Source organism: Phascolarctos cinereus, unplaced genomic scaffold (assembly GCF_003287225.1).
Source record: "Phascolarctos cinereus isolate Bilbo 61053 unplaced genomic scaffold, phaCin_HiC Scaffold_3;HRSCAF=262, whole genome shotgun sequence".
Lineage (NCBI taxonomy): Eukaryota > Metazoa > Chordata > Mammalia > Diprotodontia > Phascolarctidae > Phascolarctos > Phascolarctos cinereus.
Window position 1 is genome coordinate 89,953,824 of NW_027555736.1, and position 17,899 is coordinate 89,971,722.

Here is a 17,899-nt window from a genome sequence, read left to right on the forward strand (position 1 = left end):
TTCAATAAGCATTTAAGTCTGCTATGTCCAAGGCACAAGTATAAAAGGACAAGAAAGGAAAATAGTACCTCTTCTCAAAAAATGTACATCATACTGCAGTATATGTCAGGCAAACTAATAAGTGCCTAGGAAATAATTTGAGAGAGAGAGCAGACACTAACTGAAGCCTTTTTCATAAGGTAGAGTACTTAATTTGAACTTTGAAGGAAACTAGGGATTCTAAGAGGTGGAGGTGCAAAGGGTGTGCATTTTAGGCATGGTGGACAGTTGGTGAAAAGGTGAGGCCTGACTATAATGTGCTGTATGATATTTAACAACCCATATAATCTCTCTGAGCCTTAGTTGCCTCCTACTTAAAAGGAAGTTAATACCTATACAACTTACTTCACAGAGGAACTGCTTTTAGGAAAACACTTTGTAAACTACATATGAGCTGTGGTTGCTTTTTTTTTTTCTCTCTCCAACTCCAGCATACCAGATTCATTTGTAGCAGCTAGTGACATGATGGATAGAGAGCTAGAGCTGGAATCAGGAAAACTTGTTTTTTTTTTCAAGAAAACTTGAATTTAAATCCTGCCTCAAATACATACCAGCTAGGTGAAACTGAGTAAGTCATCTAATCACTGTCTGCCTCAGTTTCCTCATCTATAAAATGAGTATAATAATAACTACTTCCTAGAGTTATTGTGAGGATCAAATGAGATAGTGTTTGTAAAGTACTTTGCAAATCTTAAATCCTTTATAAAAGCCAGCTATTATTATTCACTGAACATAGATCATAGTTTGCTGAGTGAGATTAATATTATTTCTCAATTTGAATTGGTAAGGTTTCATTGTATCTTATTTCTCTTGTAAGTTTCTTTTTTCTTAGATTTTTAAAATTTTAGACTCAAGCACCAGGTATAGAAAACTCAGATACAGAATAGAGAAAAGAAAAAGAAACATATCATAAACTTAAATATTGAAACTTAAATACAAAGAAAAGGGGAAAAAAAGTCACGTGCACAGCAAAACATAAGAGAGGATTCAAAACATATAGCAATCAATTTTCATTTCAAGAAAGCATGTATGATAAATACTACGTGTTTTGTTGAGAGCTGTCCATTTTTTCTTCGCTTCCTCCTAAGTTTTCTTTTGTTCTCTGCTGTGCACTTGTAAGTTTCAATTACTTTGTATTTTGTTCAATGCAACAAACATCTAGCGAGTATCTCATGTGCCTGTCTAAAGGCACATGCTAAGCGTTTACCAGGACATTCAAATTTAATTCGATTCAATTAGCATTTATTAAGTATATGAAAGCCATTACTATGCTATTCATTGGACAGAAAAACAACAACCAAAAAATGGACCCTTACAAGCACCTTACAGACTTCTATGGGATGTAATATGTAAACAGTTAAGTAATAACAAACCAGGGAATTTGAGGAGAGAGAGCGCTAAGAACTGGGAGGATCAGGAAAGCCTTCTGGGTAGGAGAATGTGTAGCAGTCAAACCCAGAAGGAAGCTAAGAATCTTAAGAGGTACATGAAAAGAAACAAAATAATTCCTTTTTGTTTCTGTATCGCCAGCGCTTAGCTCTGTCTTTGCTCTATATAGGTGCTAATAAATGCTGATTGATTAATTCCAGATGGAGGATAGCAGTGAAAAGGTTTAGAGGTGGGAGAGGAAACACTAAGTTGTGGGAACCAACAGGCACACTGTTGGAGTGCAGCAGAGTCCCTGAGGGGAAGTAATGTGAAGTAGGTCTGGAAAATTAAGCTAGAGACATACAGTGACAGTCTTTCAAGTGAAATCAGAGTCTGCATTTTATCCTAGGCAGCTAGGTGAATGACTTAGTGGATAGAGTGCTGGGCCTAGAGTCAGGAAGATTTCTCTTCCTGAGTTCAAATTTGGCCTCAGACACTTATTAGCTGAGTGAACCTGGGCAAGTCACTTAACCTCTGTTTGCCTTAATCCACTAGAAAAGAAATGGCAAACTATTTCATCTTTGCCAAGAAAACCCCAAATAGGGTCATGAAGAGTTGGACAGCACTTAACAGCAGCAATATTTTATCCTAGAGCAATGTTGTCAAACTCAAATAGAAGTGGATCCCTGGTGGCATACTGACTTAGAAAACCACAAATTAACTATTATCTCGGTTGTATTTTTATTTATTTTTGTTAAACATTTCCCAGTTCCATTTTAATCTGGTTTGGGTTGCTAGGGAGTTATACCTCTGTAACTTCTCAAGTTAGAAGGGAGCCACTGAAGATTCTTGAGGAAAGCAATGGTACAATCATACCTGTGCTTTAGGAAAATTACCTAGCAGCTTTATGAAGGACAGAGAGGTCAGACTAGAAGCAGGAGACCAATTGGGAAGTTATTTCCAACAGGGAGATAGGGTGACAGCTGTGTAAATAGAAAGAAGGGGATGGATATAAAAGATGCAGAGATAGAATCAACAATTGCAAATTCTGTGAATGAGTAGATGGTCTTGGAGATTTCCTGTGACTGAAAAACTAATCATTCTACCATGAGTCTGGGGATGGGCCTCTTCAAATTGAGCTGACTAGGCTTCCAATCACATAAATGTAGTCTGTTCCTGGATTCAAATTCAATGCCTTTCCATCTGGGTAGGATCTTTCAGACTTTTTTTTTCCATTGCCCCACAGTCACATCTCTACCACAAAGTAACACTGAAAGAGGACTTTAGTGAGATAGTCACCTAATATCACCTTTGATTTCTATTGAAGTACTTTCAAAAAAGTATTTTCATATTTCATTATTTCACTCGTCATTCATAATTTCCTTATTTAGTAAGTGCCAATATTATCACCCTCCCTTGTTGTTGAGGAAGCCAGAGGCCAAGAACACATTAAGTGTAAAGGGCAGAGCCAGGTTAGAAACAACAGTCATCCAACACTTAGCCTAATGGCTGTTTAAAAAAAAATTGTAATTTTTAAAAAAAATTACAAAATTTTTTTTATTCTGACCTTAGCAATTACCAAATAAAATAAATATTTCCATATACAATGTGGAACAGGAGAGAGTTGTACATGAAACTACTTTTCTGTCCATTCCTCACTCTATTTCAAACACTTGGGTACTGGGCTAAATTATTTACTCTTTGGGGAGTCTTCTCTTTGGAAAAAGCACTCGACTTTTTAGATTAGGGTTAACAGAACCCCCCCCCCCCACGGGTGCACCTCGAACCAAACCATGACAGCAAGGTGTCTGCGTACAAGGATAAAACGAAAAAGACTTGACAAGGCCCTGAAGGAAGCTCACATTCTTTTAGAACACCAACGACTATAATGCAACGTGTAGTTTAATACAGGCACACATATGTTGCAGTCTTAGCTGGAGCACCACCTCCATCCGTTTAATCTAACACTTGGGATTGTTTAAAACAAGTTTCTTTGCGAATGACGGCCTACGACCTTTTAAAGTGTCACGAAAACGAAAGCCCGCGCTCCTGAAGGCAGACCCCGATAAGGTCAACCCATGCTTTCCCAGTCCCACGTGAAGCCGTCTGAGGCCCTCGGCCACGTAAGCAGAAGCGCGTGACGCCATCACGTCAGCGCGGCGCGGCGTGTGGATGGGGCCCGGCGTCCAACACTGCGGGCGCGCCGGCACATCCGGGGCCTGGGAGGCGGTGGCGCCCGGCGGGGGTCACGTGGGCTATCCCTTTCCGTCTCTGGCAGGCTGGGGCGCTGGCGAAGCGCGTGTTGCTCGCCGACTCTTCTCCCCTTCTCTCCGCCACCCCCCTCTCCCGATCCTCCACCCGCGGAGCCGGTGAAGAGGTCGCGGACGCGTTCCCCATCCAGGTCCGGCACAAGGAGCACCTCGTTGCCGCCGCCGAACGCCGCGTGAGCTGACCTCGCCGCCAAGATGCCGGCCTATTTCCAGAGGCCGGAAAACGCCCTCAAACGGGCCAACGGTGAGTGAGCCCAGGGCAGGGTGAGGGGCTGTCCCGGGGTGGGCAGGGACGTCCCGCCGCGCTCCGGCAGCCGAGCGGTTGTGGGCCCTGCCGCCGCCGGAGGCCGGTCCACGCCGGCCCCCCACGCATCGTCTCCGCGCCTGGCGGGGCCCTGCGGCTCCCGGGAGCCTGGGCGGTTGAAGGCCGGTGAACCGCCGCGTCTGTGCTCTCGCGGCCGCCCGACCTTGTCGTCCTTCTCTCTCCCCCGCTGGGGCCTCCCCGCCCGCGTCTCCCAGCGCGGGCCGCCGCTTCCTCGGCCCTGCCCGCAGGCCTCGCCCCTCCCCCAACCGCCCGTCCCGTCCCACGCCGAGGGAGCGCTGCCACCTGGGCCGGCACTTTTCTTCCGCGCCGTGCCGCGGGGCGTCCCTTCCTTCCGGGCAGTCGCCCTCCCCTATCGCCGGGCTTCCTTCTTCGCGGGGCGCCATCTGGGAAAGCCGGGCAGGAAGAAACATGGCTCCCGGGGACAATGCACGCGGGGACCGAGGCTCCACCTCCCGTGGGGGCCCCGGCGCTGACAGCTTATTTCTCCTCCAGCCTCATGGAGACCCCGCAGTCTTTGGGGACCTTCCTCCTTCACAGGAATCCCCTTTCCTGGTGTTGGAGTCCAGTTTGGTTTCAGGCCGTTCCTACTTTGCAGACCGCCGCACTTTTTCCGTATGGAGGATACTCGCCCTATTCTTTTTATTTTCTAGTTATTTATAAGCACTCACCACATCTGTGGCCTGGCTTTTCTTTTACTGAAAGTCAGTGGAGTGTTAATAGTTGGAAGGACCTCTAGTAGTTATCTAGTTCAAGCCTCTTATTTTACCGAGGAGGAAACCGATTCAGAGAGGTGAGTAACTCCCCTTACCCCACACAATTAATTAGTGGGAGAGCTGATTCTAGAACCCAGGCTTCCTGACTTTGAGGGCACAGCTCCCCCTTTATTATGCTGCTTTCCTGGATTCCTGCCACCCATATGTGTCTTTCCTTCCGTGGGAGACTTGCAGAATTTGTATGTGTCCTCCAAATTGATGACAAGGATTGGGGGAGGGTGCAGGACACAGATCCTTTATTAAGCTGTCAAAATAATCCTGCTGCACACAGATCACTCTTTTGCTTAAAAATCTTTCAGTCTGCATTGGAAGCCCCTTCATAACCTAGTTTCACCTTGGCTTTTTAGGTGTATTTCATTTCTCATCACAAACTGTCATCTTTCTCGTCATCTCCCTCTGCATTTGTACAGACTGTACCCCACATCTGGAATGTGTCCTTCCATATGTCCACCTTGAAATGCTTCTTTATCTTCAGGGCCTGTCCTTGAGGTATCACCTCTTCCGTGTAAACTTTTCCTTCAGAAAACTCTTCTTTAGTTTTGTTATACATATTTTGTATTTTTCTATACCAATATCGTTCTACTTTGTGTCATATTTTTCTATTCTTTGTCCTTCTATGTGTGGTCTTTTCACCTGTAGCCTCTAGCACTGGGTCTTCCTGTCTGTGCCTTCCAGTCGTTCAGAGTATGTCTGGTACTGTATGTGTATTTAAAAAAGAAAAAAACAAACCTGTTAATTTAAAAATATTTGATATACAAAGCCTTGGGTCCAATCCATGTTCATGATTATACTGGACCTGTTGTCAAATTTAGTTAACTAATGGAGATTTTCTATAATTTTTTGTAAGTTTTTTTTTAAGGAATCTGGCATAATTAAATCTATCCAGCTTCTTTAAAGATTTTCACACCCTTTATAAACTGAAATTGATGTTATTGACCTTTGATCACTTACTTTTGAGTTGTTTCCTGTGACCTTTGTGATGGTCCAGTTTTTCTGACTGCAGGTAGTTGGGGAGTAGTCAGTAACCATTTATTAAGGTCCTATGTGCTGGGCACTGTGATTGGGAATGCAGAAAGAAGGAAAAGGCAGTTCCTGCCTCAAGGAACTCAAAATCTAATGGAAGCTCATAAGCAAAGAAATATGTACAAAATATATACGGGATAAATAGAAATAACTAGAAAAAGGAAGGCACTAGAGTAAAAGGAGGGATTGGGAAAGGCTTCCTGTAGTATATTGGATTTGTATTGGAACTTAAAGGAAGCCAGTAGGCTGAGATGAGAGAGCAGCAGGTGTAGGGGACAGCCAGAGAAAATTCCTGGAGCTGAGAGATGTGGAGTGTCTTGATTCACAATTATGTGGCAGGAGGAGTTAAGATTTAAGAAGACTGGAAAGGTAGGAGGGTTATAAAGGACTTTGAAGGCCTAGCAGAATTTTGTAGGGGAGTGCTTAGAAGTGTAGTCAGTACCTGGAACAAGTTTATTAAGGAATTGAACTCAAAACTGACTTTATTAACATCATACTCTTATCAACAATTAATAAATTGCTGATTAGAAGACTTAACATGCTTTCATTTTTGTGATGATGCAAAAACAACCTTGATGAAAGAATGTTTTTAATTTGTAATGTAGAATAGAGGTTTTCTTAATTGTAAAATGAGGTGATTGACTAGATGAATTCTAAGACCCCTTTCTGTCCTTAAGCTTATGATTCTATGAGATAAATTTGGTTACCTCTAAAAAAGTTAATTTTCTAACAAAATTAACCTGGAGCAGTCTCAGTTATGCAAAATACTGTTGTGTGAAATTCATACTTCCATGGATGCTATAAAATATTTGTCATTTACAGAGCCTTACAGATTTTTTAGTATTTTTATAAATATGTACATGTGCTTTCATGACAAGGGATATCTATCAAGCGATACATTCATGATTTATGTGATCTAAATGCCAAATGTTTGGTTTTCTTAGGGTTTTTACTGATATCAGTTTTGTTGGATATATATATAAATGGTTATTATAATATTCTCACTATTAAGTAATAATATTAAGTAGACCACATGGGTGGTCTTTGACATTTTTTTATTTGACCAAACTACTTTGTGAAATTATACTTTACAGTCCTTCAATGTGAATGCCACAAAATTAACTCTTAAACATTAACTAATGGCAAAATTAAGAAATTTTGAATAAGAATATTAAGAGGGGGCATTTAAAAACTAGTCTTGTGGCTCCATTTGAAGAAATATGCAATGGTGACAAGTTATCTGAGGCAGCTCTATGTATATTAAGGATCATTGAGTTAAAGGAATAACTCAGCCTGTGTTTTATTGCCAGTGAGCTTCCAAACTAGATTTTGATAGGAAATAGTCAGTTATAAAGTACTGTTACTGCTGTGCCCTTGACATTTTGATTAAGTGATGTGGACACCTTGTCAAATGTAGACCAGAGTAGTGTCATTACTGTATGTACATAGGAAATTAGTTAATTTATTGAATATATCCTGCAGTTTCATTTAAATGAATTAATTTGTATAATGAAGTATTAACTTTTTTCAACATTTTGATACCTAAATTAACAATCCATTGACAGTATCTTAATGTTTCCTAAAATTTCCAATGTTTATCTCTTCTTTATTTTGAATTTGGAATGTTTATTATAATGTAAATCTAGAATCAGATAATCTAACAAAAATCATTAACGCACTTGTAATTGCACCTTTTTGATCATCTCTTCAGTGTAAAGCACCAAACAAGTTTTTTCATGCAGTTGTAAAAGCCTTTTAAATTATGTTTTACGGTAGTGACTTTAAAAAAATTAAGTGGTTGTGGCAAACCCACAATTTGAGCAACACTGTAACTCAGTCTGATCCACAAAAGAGCCTGTAAAAATGACACTTAAAAGCCCAGACTTAAACCTCAAGAAGTTAGATACATAGTTTCAATGCTCTGATGACTATGTTGTTTCACTAGAGAGTACAGTAGTCAACCATTATCCCAATAAAGGTAGTTGAAAATGTATATTAAAATATTTTAATTAAAATAGATTTAAAGGCATAAATAAAATAATTTTAAAATGTACATGTTTGCAGAGGCCGGTGTTTTTCAGACATCTTGTCATTAGTGTGCCGAAATTGTGGAGTATTTTGCTGTTGAATGCCTCACTCATGATATCCTGCCTTTTACTATTTGGGCTTCTAGCCTTGACTCCATTATTTACAGACTTTAGGTAAGTCATTTAACATCTTGGACCTCAGTTTCCTCTTCTCTGAAATGAAGAGATTGGACAAGATGCCTTCTAACATCCCATCCTGTTGTAAAATTTGTCTTTTTTCTCATCCCAATTAGATTTCAGTCTCTTTGAGGGCAAGTACTGTGCCTTGCTTATCTTATATTCCCTGAAGTATTACCAAGCACTTACTACATATACTTGTGTTGACTTAATCAATCCCAAATGACAGTTGGTAATTTGTAGTCTTTCCTTGCCTAATCAGGATACTTGTGATTGGAAGCTTAGGGGGAACAAAGTCACCTGTGTTAATTAAAGTCAAGCAGTTGTTATTATAATTGTTTAAAGTCTAAATTAAGGAGATTTTCTTTCTTTTTCAATTTAACAATAGCAAACATTTCCGTAACTTAACAATAATGAAAGTCTTCATAAATTGATTAAAATTGAATTGATTTCCAGGTTGATGCATTGGATGCTTTAATTGATCAGTCACTGAAAGAAAACACCTTGACAAGATAAATTTCTTATCTTTGCTTTTATCTTATTACTAATCTTTCTGTTGCCCTATTTACCTGGAAATTTTGTCTCATTAAAAAGGGTGCTTTTTAAGAGAGCTTGACTTGCTTTATTGCTCTTTGAATTTAAAAGTATGGTGAGAGATATGAAAGTTGAAAAAACCTAAGCAATTATATGCTTGTGTGTTTTCTGAACAAGATTTTTTTTTCTTTTTTTTCTTTTTAGGCAATTGGGGTTAAGTGACTTGCCCAGGGTCACACAGCTAGTAAGTGTCAAGTGTTTGGTCTGAGTGCAGATTTGAACTCAGGTCCTCCTGACTTCAGGGCCAGTGCTGTATCCACTGCGCCACCTAGCTGTCCCCTGAACAAGATTTCCTGAGAGGGTTAAAAAAATAGGTTCTCATGGGACAGTCTCTTGGGTTGATTCAGGTTTTCCCAATTTTTTTCCAATTAAGTCTAAGCCTTAATTTTAAAAAAGAAACCAGGTTTCTGTTTTCTTTTGAAAGGAAATTATCCTTTTGAAAAGTGAATTATCTGGGGTACATGTGTATATACATTTGTATGAACAATGTTTAGCAAATCTTAGTTCACTGAATATTAAAGGTTACTATATTCATGCATGGCAGTCTTTAGTTTTAGGTGACTTCTATGAAACTATTATTAGGTAATGGGACTAATATAAGTGATGTTCACAGTCCGTCACTTTGATCTCTTTGTGGTTAAAATTACAGGTAAAATGGTATTTTGCAAATATTGCTCATGATAGACTAGGATTGGGAAATGATTTTTGTCTAAGGTCCCTTTCAGCTGTGATATTCTTTTAATTTTGAATACAGTTGAATTTAATGGGTACCAGTTCCCTTAAGGAAATAAACCATTTAACTCAAGGTAGCGGTAGACGTGGCAGTATAACTGGACTGTTGTTAATGGGACTTAAATGAGTACTGTGTTGAGAAAAAAAGATAGTTCTGCTGTGTTCAGATAAAAAGCTACTATGTAAAGTATCAAATTGGTTCAGGGTTTTTTTTTGTTTGTTTTTGTCTAAGTGATTTGGATTTAGTTGAGAGTTTGGAATGGGAGAAATTTTGCATGAGTTATCAAAAATCTGTTTAAATGCGAATCTTCTAAATTAAAAGTAGGCCATTTCCCTTATAAAGACAGAATATTTTTTTGATATGTTTAATTCTCTGAAATGTTGAAGGAGGAAGGTATGCCACTATTGATACAGTACTATAGGTTGTCAGCTTGTGAAACCAAGATTTGATTGTCTTCCTGTACAGTATTACATTGTAATGTTTGGGGTAAAAGAGCGTAATTCTCTCCACTTCATTAGAACTTCTTACTGTCTAGGCTCTTGTGATTTCAGTTTTTCCCCAAGATGGAATTCTGTGCTTTCATAGTTTTCCAAAAGAAAGAATTAGACATGAAGAATAAAGGAATTTGGGGAAAGAAGTAAAGTAAGAAGAGTGGAGAAGAGTGGAACCAAAGTCATGTTGAGCAGATAAATTTTAAGTTTCCCAGGGTACAAGGACCTGCCATATACTTTTAGAGGTAGTATAGTGGAATGAACCTTGATTTTGTAATCAGGAGACCTCAATTCAAATCCCGGTTCTGACATTTGTTAACCATATAATTCTGGGCAAAGTCATTTATTGTATCTAAGTTTCTCATCAGTAAACAAGTATTAAGTGTTCACTATGTGCCAGGCACCTTGTTAGGCAGTGGGGATACAAGTATAAAGATTGAAACAATTTTACCTACAGTTAATTTATATTCTGTTGGGGGGGGGAAGGACGTGAAAGGCACCTCATAACTATAAAGCTAATCAAGATGTATATAGAGTAGTTAAATACAAGGCAAGCTCAGGAGAGAGACCGGAGCTGGATATGGAGAGGTCGAGTCATCTTCGTAGACATGATAGTTAAGCCCAAAGTCCAGGAGAGTTGATGAATTTACCAAGAGAGTGTAGAGGGAGAAGAGGGCCTTGGATAGAACCTTGGGAGTACCTGAAATTAAGGGGGCATGATATCATGAGTGATGAGCAGCCAACAAAGGAGACTGAAAAAGACAGGAAGAACCCAAACCAGGAGAAAGTGAGAAGGAGAAAACTCATCAAGGAGTATCTAGAAGAGGGTGAGCAAGTTTCAAATAGAGCAGGTTTTGAGATAGGGCTAAAAAGACCATCACATTGACAATTAAGAGATTATTGGATGCTTGAGTAGGGGGCAGGTCATGAAGGAATTTGAATGACAAACTGGATTTTGTATTTGATCCTGGAACTGATAGGCAGTTTTTTGGAAATCCTGGAGTTTATTGAATTAAAGGTATGAAATGGTCAGACCTTCACTTTGTGCTTTAGGACTGTATCAATTTGACAGCCACATGTTACCTGTAGGTGTTCTATTTCCCTGTTTAGAAATTGACATTCCCCTATCTGACTATAACCTCCTTTCTCTCCCCTATGCTGTACCTTTCCTTCATCTTCTTTGCCCTGAGACCACCAGTTCTTCTCCTTTGTACTTTCCCAAGCCATTATCCTGGCTCTCACTTTCTTCCCTTTCTAACCATTTAGCCGTTGCAATTTTATATTTAAAATCTTTTCACTTCCTTGTTCTGTTGCTACTTTTCTCTTGCCAAATGCCAGCTTTGGATTAGCCCTGCCATCCACCTCTATGCCTCACTAGTGAATGAAGCTGCAGGACATCTAACAATGATTTTTTTTTTAAGGCAATTGGGGTTAAGTGACTTGTCCAGGGTCACACAGCTAGTAAGTGCCAAATGTTTTGGTCTGAGACCATATTTGAACTCAGGTACTCCTGACTTCAGGGCCGGTGCTCTATCTACTGCACCACCTAGCTGCCTCATCTAACAATGATTTTGACTGAGTATATTACATTCGTGTTACCCAGTCTCAACTGGACTCTCACTGGAGCAAGGCAGTCAGTCCCCTTTTATTCATCCCTAACTGATTTTCTGTCTCATTCCCTACGGAAGCTATTCCAAACCTTTTCTTCCTTTCTCACCTCCACCATCCCCCACCTCTCTCTTTAAGTTGAGAAACTTTCGTCTTTGCTGAAAAAAATTGAGGCCATGCAATGTGAGCTTCCTCTTCTCCATTCTTGTAAACTCAAAACCTCTTGACATTTTTTCTCATTCTCCCCAAAATGATGTAGGTAATCCTTCTTGTCACCCCCCCCCACACACACTCTGCTGTGTGAAATTGATCCCATCTCTCCTCTCATCTTCTCTAGCACATTACATCTTTGATCATCCCCTTTGACAAATCTTCAGCCTCTCCCTATCCACTGATTCCTTCCTTGCAGCTTTTAAACATATTCCAAGTATCCCCTATCTTTTTTTTTTAACATTTCACATTTGATTTAATCTGTGGACTGTCACCAGAGATCTCTCTTCTGACATAAATTACTAATAATATTAACAGCACAGTCAATTCCCTTGGAAGACTATCAGACTACATCTTGTTAACCCCAGCAAGAGTCTTTCTGCGCACGCCAATCCCTTTTCCCTCAGTAGACATACACCATGCCGTAGAGGAAAGTCCAGAAGAGGATGTAGGTGAAGAGCCCCCCAACAAGGCCCCCAGTAAAGAGTGGTCGCCTAGATTTGAAATACTTGTTCCATTGTCTTCCGGCCTTAAGTACTAGGAGCAGAGAGGATGCCAGGAAATAGAAGATTAAGCTGTAGAAGCCAGTCAAGCCCAGGAGAGTTGTTGACGTTTGCCCTGGAGAGGACAGACATGGATGTCCTGCAGTAGTCCAGAATGGTGGCGTTTCTGTGGACAGCAGCCTCGATAATGAAGGGGGGGGCCCCATCACGCTTGGATGCCTCTCCCTGACGTTCCTCTGGGTGGCACTGGTTTGGGCAGAGATGATGGTGACTGCACAGACACCATCTTGGCCCTGAGGCTGCCAGGAGATTATCCCCTATCCTTTTAAAAAAACCTTCACTAGACCCTTTCATTCCTTCAGACTTGTCTTATATCTCTTTTATGGTCAGTCAGCTTAGCATTTAACCTCTCTCAGACTCAGCTGTAAGATGGGGAGAATTCCTGCCTACTTCACAGAACTGTTATTAACAAATGCAATAATGTGTGTAAGAAACTGTAAACTTTTTTTTTTTTAAAATTAATGTATTTTTAGTTTTCAACATTCACTTCCATAAGCTTTTGAGTTTTAAATTTTCTCCCTCTCCTCTCCCCCAAGACAGTGTGTAATCTGATATAGGCTCTACTTATGCATTCATGGTAAACATTTTCACATTAGTCATGATGTAAAGAAGAATTAGAACTAATGAGATGAACCATGAGAAAGAAGAAACAGAACAACAAAAGAGGAGAGCAGTAGTGTGCTTCTGTCTTCATTCAGACTCCAGAGTTCTTTCTCTGGATGTGGATAGTGTTTTCTATCATGAGACTTTTGGAGTTGTCTTAGTTCCTTGCATTGCTGTGTCTATCAGAGTCACTCATCATACAGTGTGGCTGTTAACTGTGTACAGTGTTCTCCTGGTTCTGCTCATTGCACTTGGCATCAGTTCATATAAGTCCAGGTTTTTCTGAAGTCCACTTGCTCATCATTTCTTATAGCACAATAGTATTCCATTACATTCGTATACCATTATTTGTTCAGCCATTCCCCAACTGATGGGCATCCCCTCAATTTCCAATTTTTTGCCACCACAAAAAGAGCTGCTATGAATATTTTTGTACATGTAGGTTCTTTTCCGATTTTTATGATTTCTTTGGGATACAGCCTTAGAAGTGGTATTGCTGGGTCAAAGGATATGCAGTTTTGTAGCTCTTTGGAATAGGGAACTGTAAACTTTAAAGCACTATATAAGTGCTAGCTTTCATTATCCTCTTCCCTTTTTAAGCCAAGTACTTTGAAAAAAATTGTCACCTTGTTTCACTACCACTCATTCCTCTTTTGAGTTCATTCAGTCCATATCTACCACCCAATCAGTCTACCCAGATTTTGGTGGTAGTTGTGTGACTTCCGGGGCACTCTCCTTTCTTTAATGAGATTGGTGCCTGGCTCACAGTCTTTGTTTTCTTATCACCTTCTTCCCTCGTATGTATTGATGCATCTCAAAAATCCTAACCTCTCAGTTCCTCAACTGTTCTATGATCTGCCCCTCCAGCCCATGTCACCTAAATACAGAAATGGTTATACCCTTGCCATCACTCACAAATGTACTACTTCCATGTTTATGAACTCTGAAATTTCCTTATCTGATCCCAGTCTATTGACATTCTGCCTCTCACTGTCCTGCAACCACTAATCCTGTTCTTTGCCCTTAACCATGACCTTAAGTCCCTTGACCGTTTTAATTCTTTTCCAAGCGATCACCCATGGATTGATTATATTTACTTCTCTTTCCTATCTTAATCCTTAGGTGAACCAGAGATATGGCACGGTAGCAAGAATGGATGGAGCAACTGAGGGTTTTTTGAGTGTAAGAGAGATATGGGCATGTGTATAGGCAGTAGGGCAGCAACCAGAAGATAGGGAGAAATTGAAGATAAATGAGAGTATGAGTAAGATAGAGGATGCAGTCAGAGAAGATGAAATAGAAAAGGCAAAGTTGTGCTTGTAGAGGCTATCATTGCTAAAAACAAGACAAATTCCATCCACACCATTTCAAGGGTGCTCACTTTTGAGACATACTTGACAAAGTTAGGGTTAAATTACATAGCAGCATTGCTACTATGACTTTGGAGTAAGTTTATTCTTCAATTCAACAATTTATTGAACACCCAACAGCCAGTTCAACTTTTCACTGTCCACTTCTCTTGAGTCCCCTTGTCCCCTTATCCTATCACCCATTTCAGCCTGCTAAGCTTATTCGTGCTGCCAGATGAAGCTGGAGAAAATAATAAAACTGGACTGATTGGATCCACTACAGATTTGTTACATAATCTCAGTCAGACTCTTAACTGTAACAAGGCAGTCCTTTCATTATACTTCCGTAATTCACTACCCCATTCACCAGTAGCTTTTTCCAAACTTTCCTGTCTCAAAATTCCCATGACTCCCCTCTTCCCGTCCTCTTAGCTAGGAACTTTGCCTCATATTTCACTGAAAAAATAGGCCATTTGTTGAGGGCCCCCTGTTTTCCACTATTCATTTGACATCAGCCATATGCTTTCTGCCATTACCTCTGCCTTTACTTTTTAAACTTTTATTTCATTTTTTAAAATATTTATTTTTAGTATTCAACATTTACTTCCGTAAGATTTTGAGTTCCAAATTATCTCTCCCTCATTCCTCTCCTTTCCCCCATCCCAAGACACCGTGCAGTCTGTTGTAGTCTGCCTTTACTTTTGTCTCCTACCGTTAACAAAACTTCAGAGTTTTTGATAATAAACTTGTTATGATAAAATTAGGAAGAGATGTTATATATTGTTACCCTTGATAAAACCATAAATAATGGAGGTGGGGTGGAAGACTAAAATCCAGGCTTCCTAACGCCTAGATACAAGTCGTATTCTCCTACTATGCTGCCTCTTACATTTTTATGAGCAAGCCAAGTTATACACTTAGTTTAAATTAATTTTATTTTCAGTGATGGGAAAGGGATGGGATAATACCCACTTTTCCCTGATTTTAAAATTTACTGGAGGTTTTTGTCTTCTAAGAGTGTTTTTTTAAAAAGATATTGATTATATATAGAGGCTAGAGCTTTGTCCTAAATTCATAATTATATGTCTGAACTATTTGAATAGTTAAATAATACCTGACATTTACATAGCATTTTAACTTTTGTATTATACTTTTAAATACGTGATCTCACTTGAACCTCACAGTGTTGCAGAGTTTACTATCCCCATTTTCCCTTAGAGAAAATTGACTAAATGGTTACTCACCCCTGGTTACCTAGGTAAGTAATGAGGGCCAGGGTTTCTAGCTAGTTCTTTCTTGATGCCTGGACCAGCTTTCTTATCTACTATAATCTGCCACTTAAAAGTCACTTTCTGACTGGCAGCAGTCAGAAGTGGTTTTTAAAAATGAATGCTTAGCCTCCCTGCAGAGGAGGATGGGAGTGGGTACAGATATGGACGGTTGTATATGCTGCCAGACTCATTCATTGTCACCCTGTTTGACATCCTGACTACGGAGGGTTCATAGGGGGTGGGAGCTCTGAATGTGTGGTGATATCTAAAAATAACTGATGTAAAAATAAAAAGAATCAATAATTTTTAAAAAATAAACTTTGGAATTTGGTGTTTATGTAACTAATTCTGATCCTCTGGATTAACTTTCAGAGTTTCTTGAAGTTGGCAAGAAGCAGCCTGCCCTTGATGTTCTCTATGATGTTATGAAAAGTAAAAAACATCGGACATGGCAAAAAATACACGAGCCTATTATGCTGAAATACCTGGAACTGTGTGTGGACCTCCGCAAGAGCCACCTGGCTAAGGAAGGATTATATCAGTATAAAAATATTTGTCAGCAGGTAAGACTTGTGAAAGACAGGTACTTGTACTACTTATTCATAAAACTTATATGCATTTAGTGATTTGCAGGAGCTTGCTTTTTCTTAAAATTTGCAGTTGCTGTCATTCAAAATAAACCTGTGCTTTATATTTTTTAGAATTTGCATTTCAGAAGTGTCATGGGTTTTTGAATGAAACTAGTTTCATATGTTCTGGTTATGCATACCTGTAGGTGAACATCAAATCCTTAGAGGATGTAGTTAGGGCTTACTTGAAGCTGGCTGAAGAAAAAACCGAAGCTGCTAAGGAAGAATCGCAACAAATGGTCTTAGATATAGAAGATTTGGATAATATTCAGACTCCTGAGAGGTGAGTGCAATTAACTGATATTAAATCAGGTGACAACCACCAGCCATCCTTCCTCGCCTTGTCCCCCATTTGCATAGTACACACTTAACAGAGGCAAAGTTTCTTTATGAAGTTTTGTTCAAAACAAAACTTTTATGTATAGTGCTCAATATCTGAGAGTATTGAAGACTTTGAACATTACAAATGTAAAATAAGCCTTTGTAGATAAGACTAGTTCCTGTGCCATTTTAGCTACCCTTGCCTCTTATTTCTCTGTCATTAGGCTAGGAAAAAAATGTGGCAGGCATAAAAGCTGTTTGTCACATAATTAGTGCCGTTTTTTGGTATGTACATTTGTGTAAATTAAGTATCTGTATATACAATTCTCCCCATCTCCCAATTTCAGACTTTCTGAAAAAGGAAGATTGAGGCCTTCTCACTGCACCCAAAATGTGATCAGTAGATCCATTTCAAGGGAATTTGCTAGTAGAAAGCTCTAGTGATATATCTGTAGGCTTTGATGAAGGCAAAGAAGGGACGATTATCAATTTGCATGTTACTTATCAGAGTTGATATGGATGATAAAATCCAAAAAAGAAAAATCCAACAAAGATCACGACAGGCTAGGATGTTGGGCTAGAGCTAATAAGAAAAAATTTAATATGGGCAAATGTAAAGACTTGGGTTAAAAAAATAACTGGCACAAATGTAGGATTTTTTTTTAAAAGGCAGTTGGGGTTAATTGACTTGCCCAGAGTCACGCAGCTAGTAAGTGTTAAGTGTTTGGTCTGAGGCCAGATTTGAACACTGGTCCTCCTGACTTCAGGGCCAGTGCTCTATCCACTGCGCCACCTAGCTGCCCCAGAAACGTAGGATTGAGGAGAGATCTAAGGATGTCAGTTTATGTACCTGGGAAAAGATTTGGGGTTTTTTAGTAGATTGAAAGGTCACTGTGCATTTAGTATGATATTGCAGTCAATAGTTAAGGGCCATCTTAGGCATCATTAAAAGAGGTTTATTGTCAAAAACAAAGCAGCTGACAGTGCTGCCATATACTTCCCTGATCAGACTGTATTGAGAGTACAGTTAGTGCTTCCATATTGCCACTTTTCTTATTGCAGCTTTCATATATCACAGATCGGCACAAGAAATTAAATGGGAATTTTGGGAGTCTTGTAGAAGCTGCAGAAGACATGTGAAGGCCAGTAGATGACACAGAAAACATTTAGAAAACCAGAAATGCACAAAATATATGTTGGTACTATAAACACCCCATAAAAGAAAAAGAAAAAATTTATACTTCTGGTGCAAAGGGAGGACCAAAATTTTTTATGCAAGTTTTCTAGATCATAGGGTGCATACGCCCCTTAACAGCCATGATATGGAAGGGTTAACTGTATTGTGTTCAGTTCTGGGAGCCTCTTAGAAACTTTATGGACAAGCTGGATTGTGGTCTGAGAAAGGTAATTGGTATCTTGCCCATTTGAGGTTTGGTTGAAAGAACTGTGTGGAGATATTTAGCCTAAGGGAGAAGTCTTGGGTGGATGTGATAGCTGTCTTTTAAATATTTGAACCTTTGTTTGG

The 17,899-nt window shown here is 39.6% G+C and overlaps 1 protein-coding gene and 1 pseudogene across 1 annotated transcript in view; one reads left to right on the plus strand and one right to left on the minus strand.

Moving 5' to 3' along the window:
• The first annotated feature begins 3,643 nt into the window (after nucleotides 1–3,643).
• EIF3A (eukaryotic translation initiation factor 3 subunit A) overlaps nucleotides 3,644–17,899 on the plus strand; it is a 43,155-nt gene continuing 28,899 nt past the window's right edge. Inside the window, 3 exon segments of the mRNA XM_020988199.2 lie at nucleotides 3,644–3,921; nucleotides 15,797–15,987; nucleotides 16,200–16,336. Of these exon segments, the coding sequence (XP_020843858.2) occupies nucleotides 3,873–3,921; nucleotides 15,797–15,987; nucleotides 16,200–16,336 (377 nt within the window). The 5' untranslated portion in view covers nucleotides 3,644–3,872.
• LOC110209590 (ER membrane protein complex subunit 6-like) lies at nucleotides 12,042–12,495 on the minus strand (annotated as a pseudogene).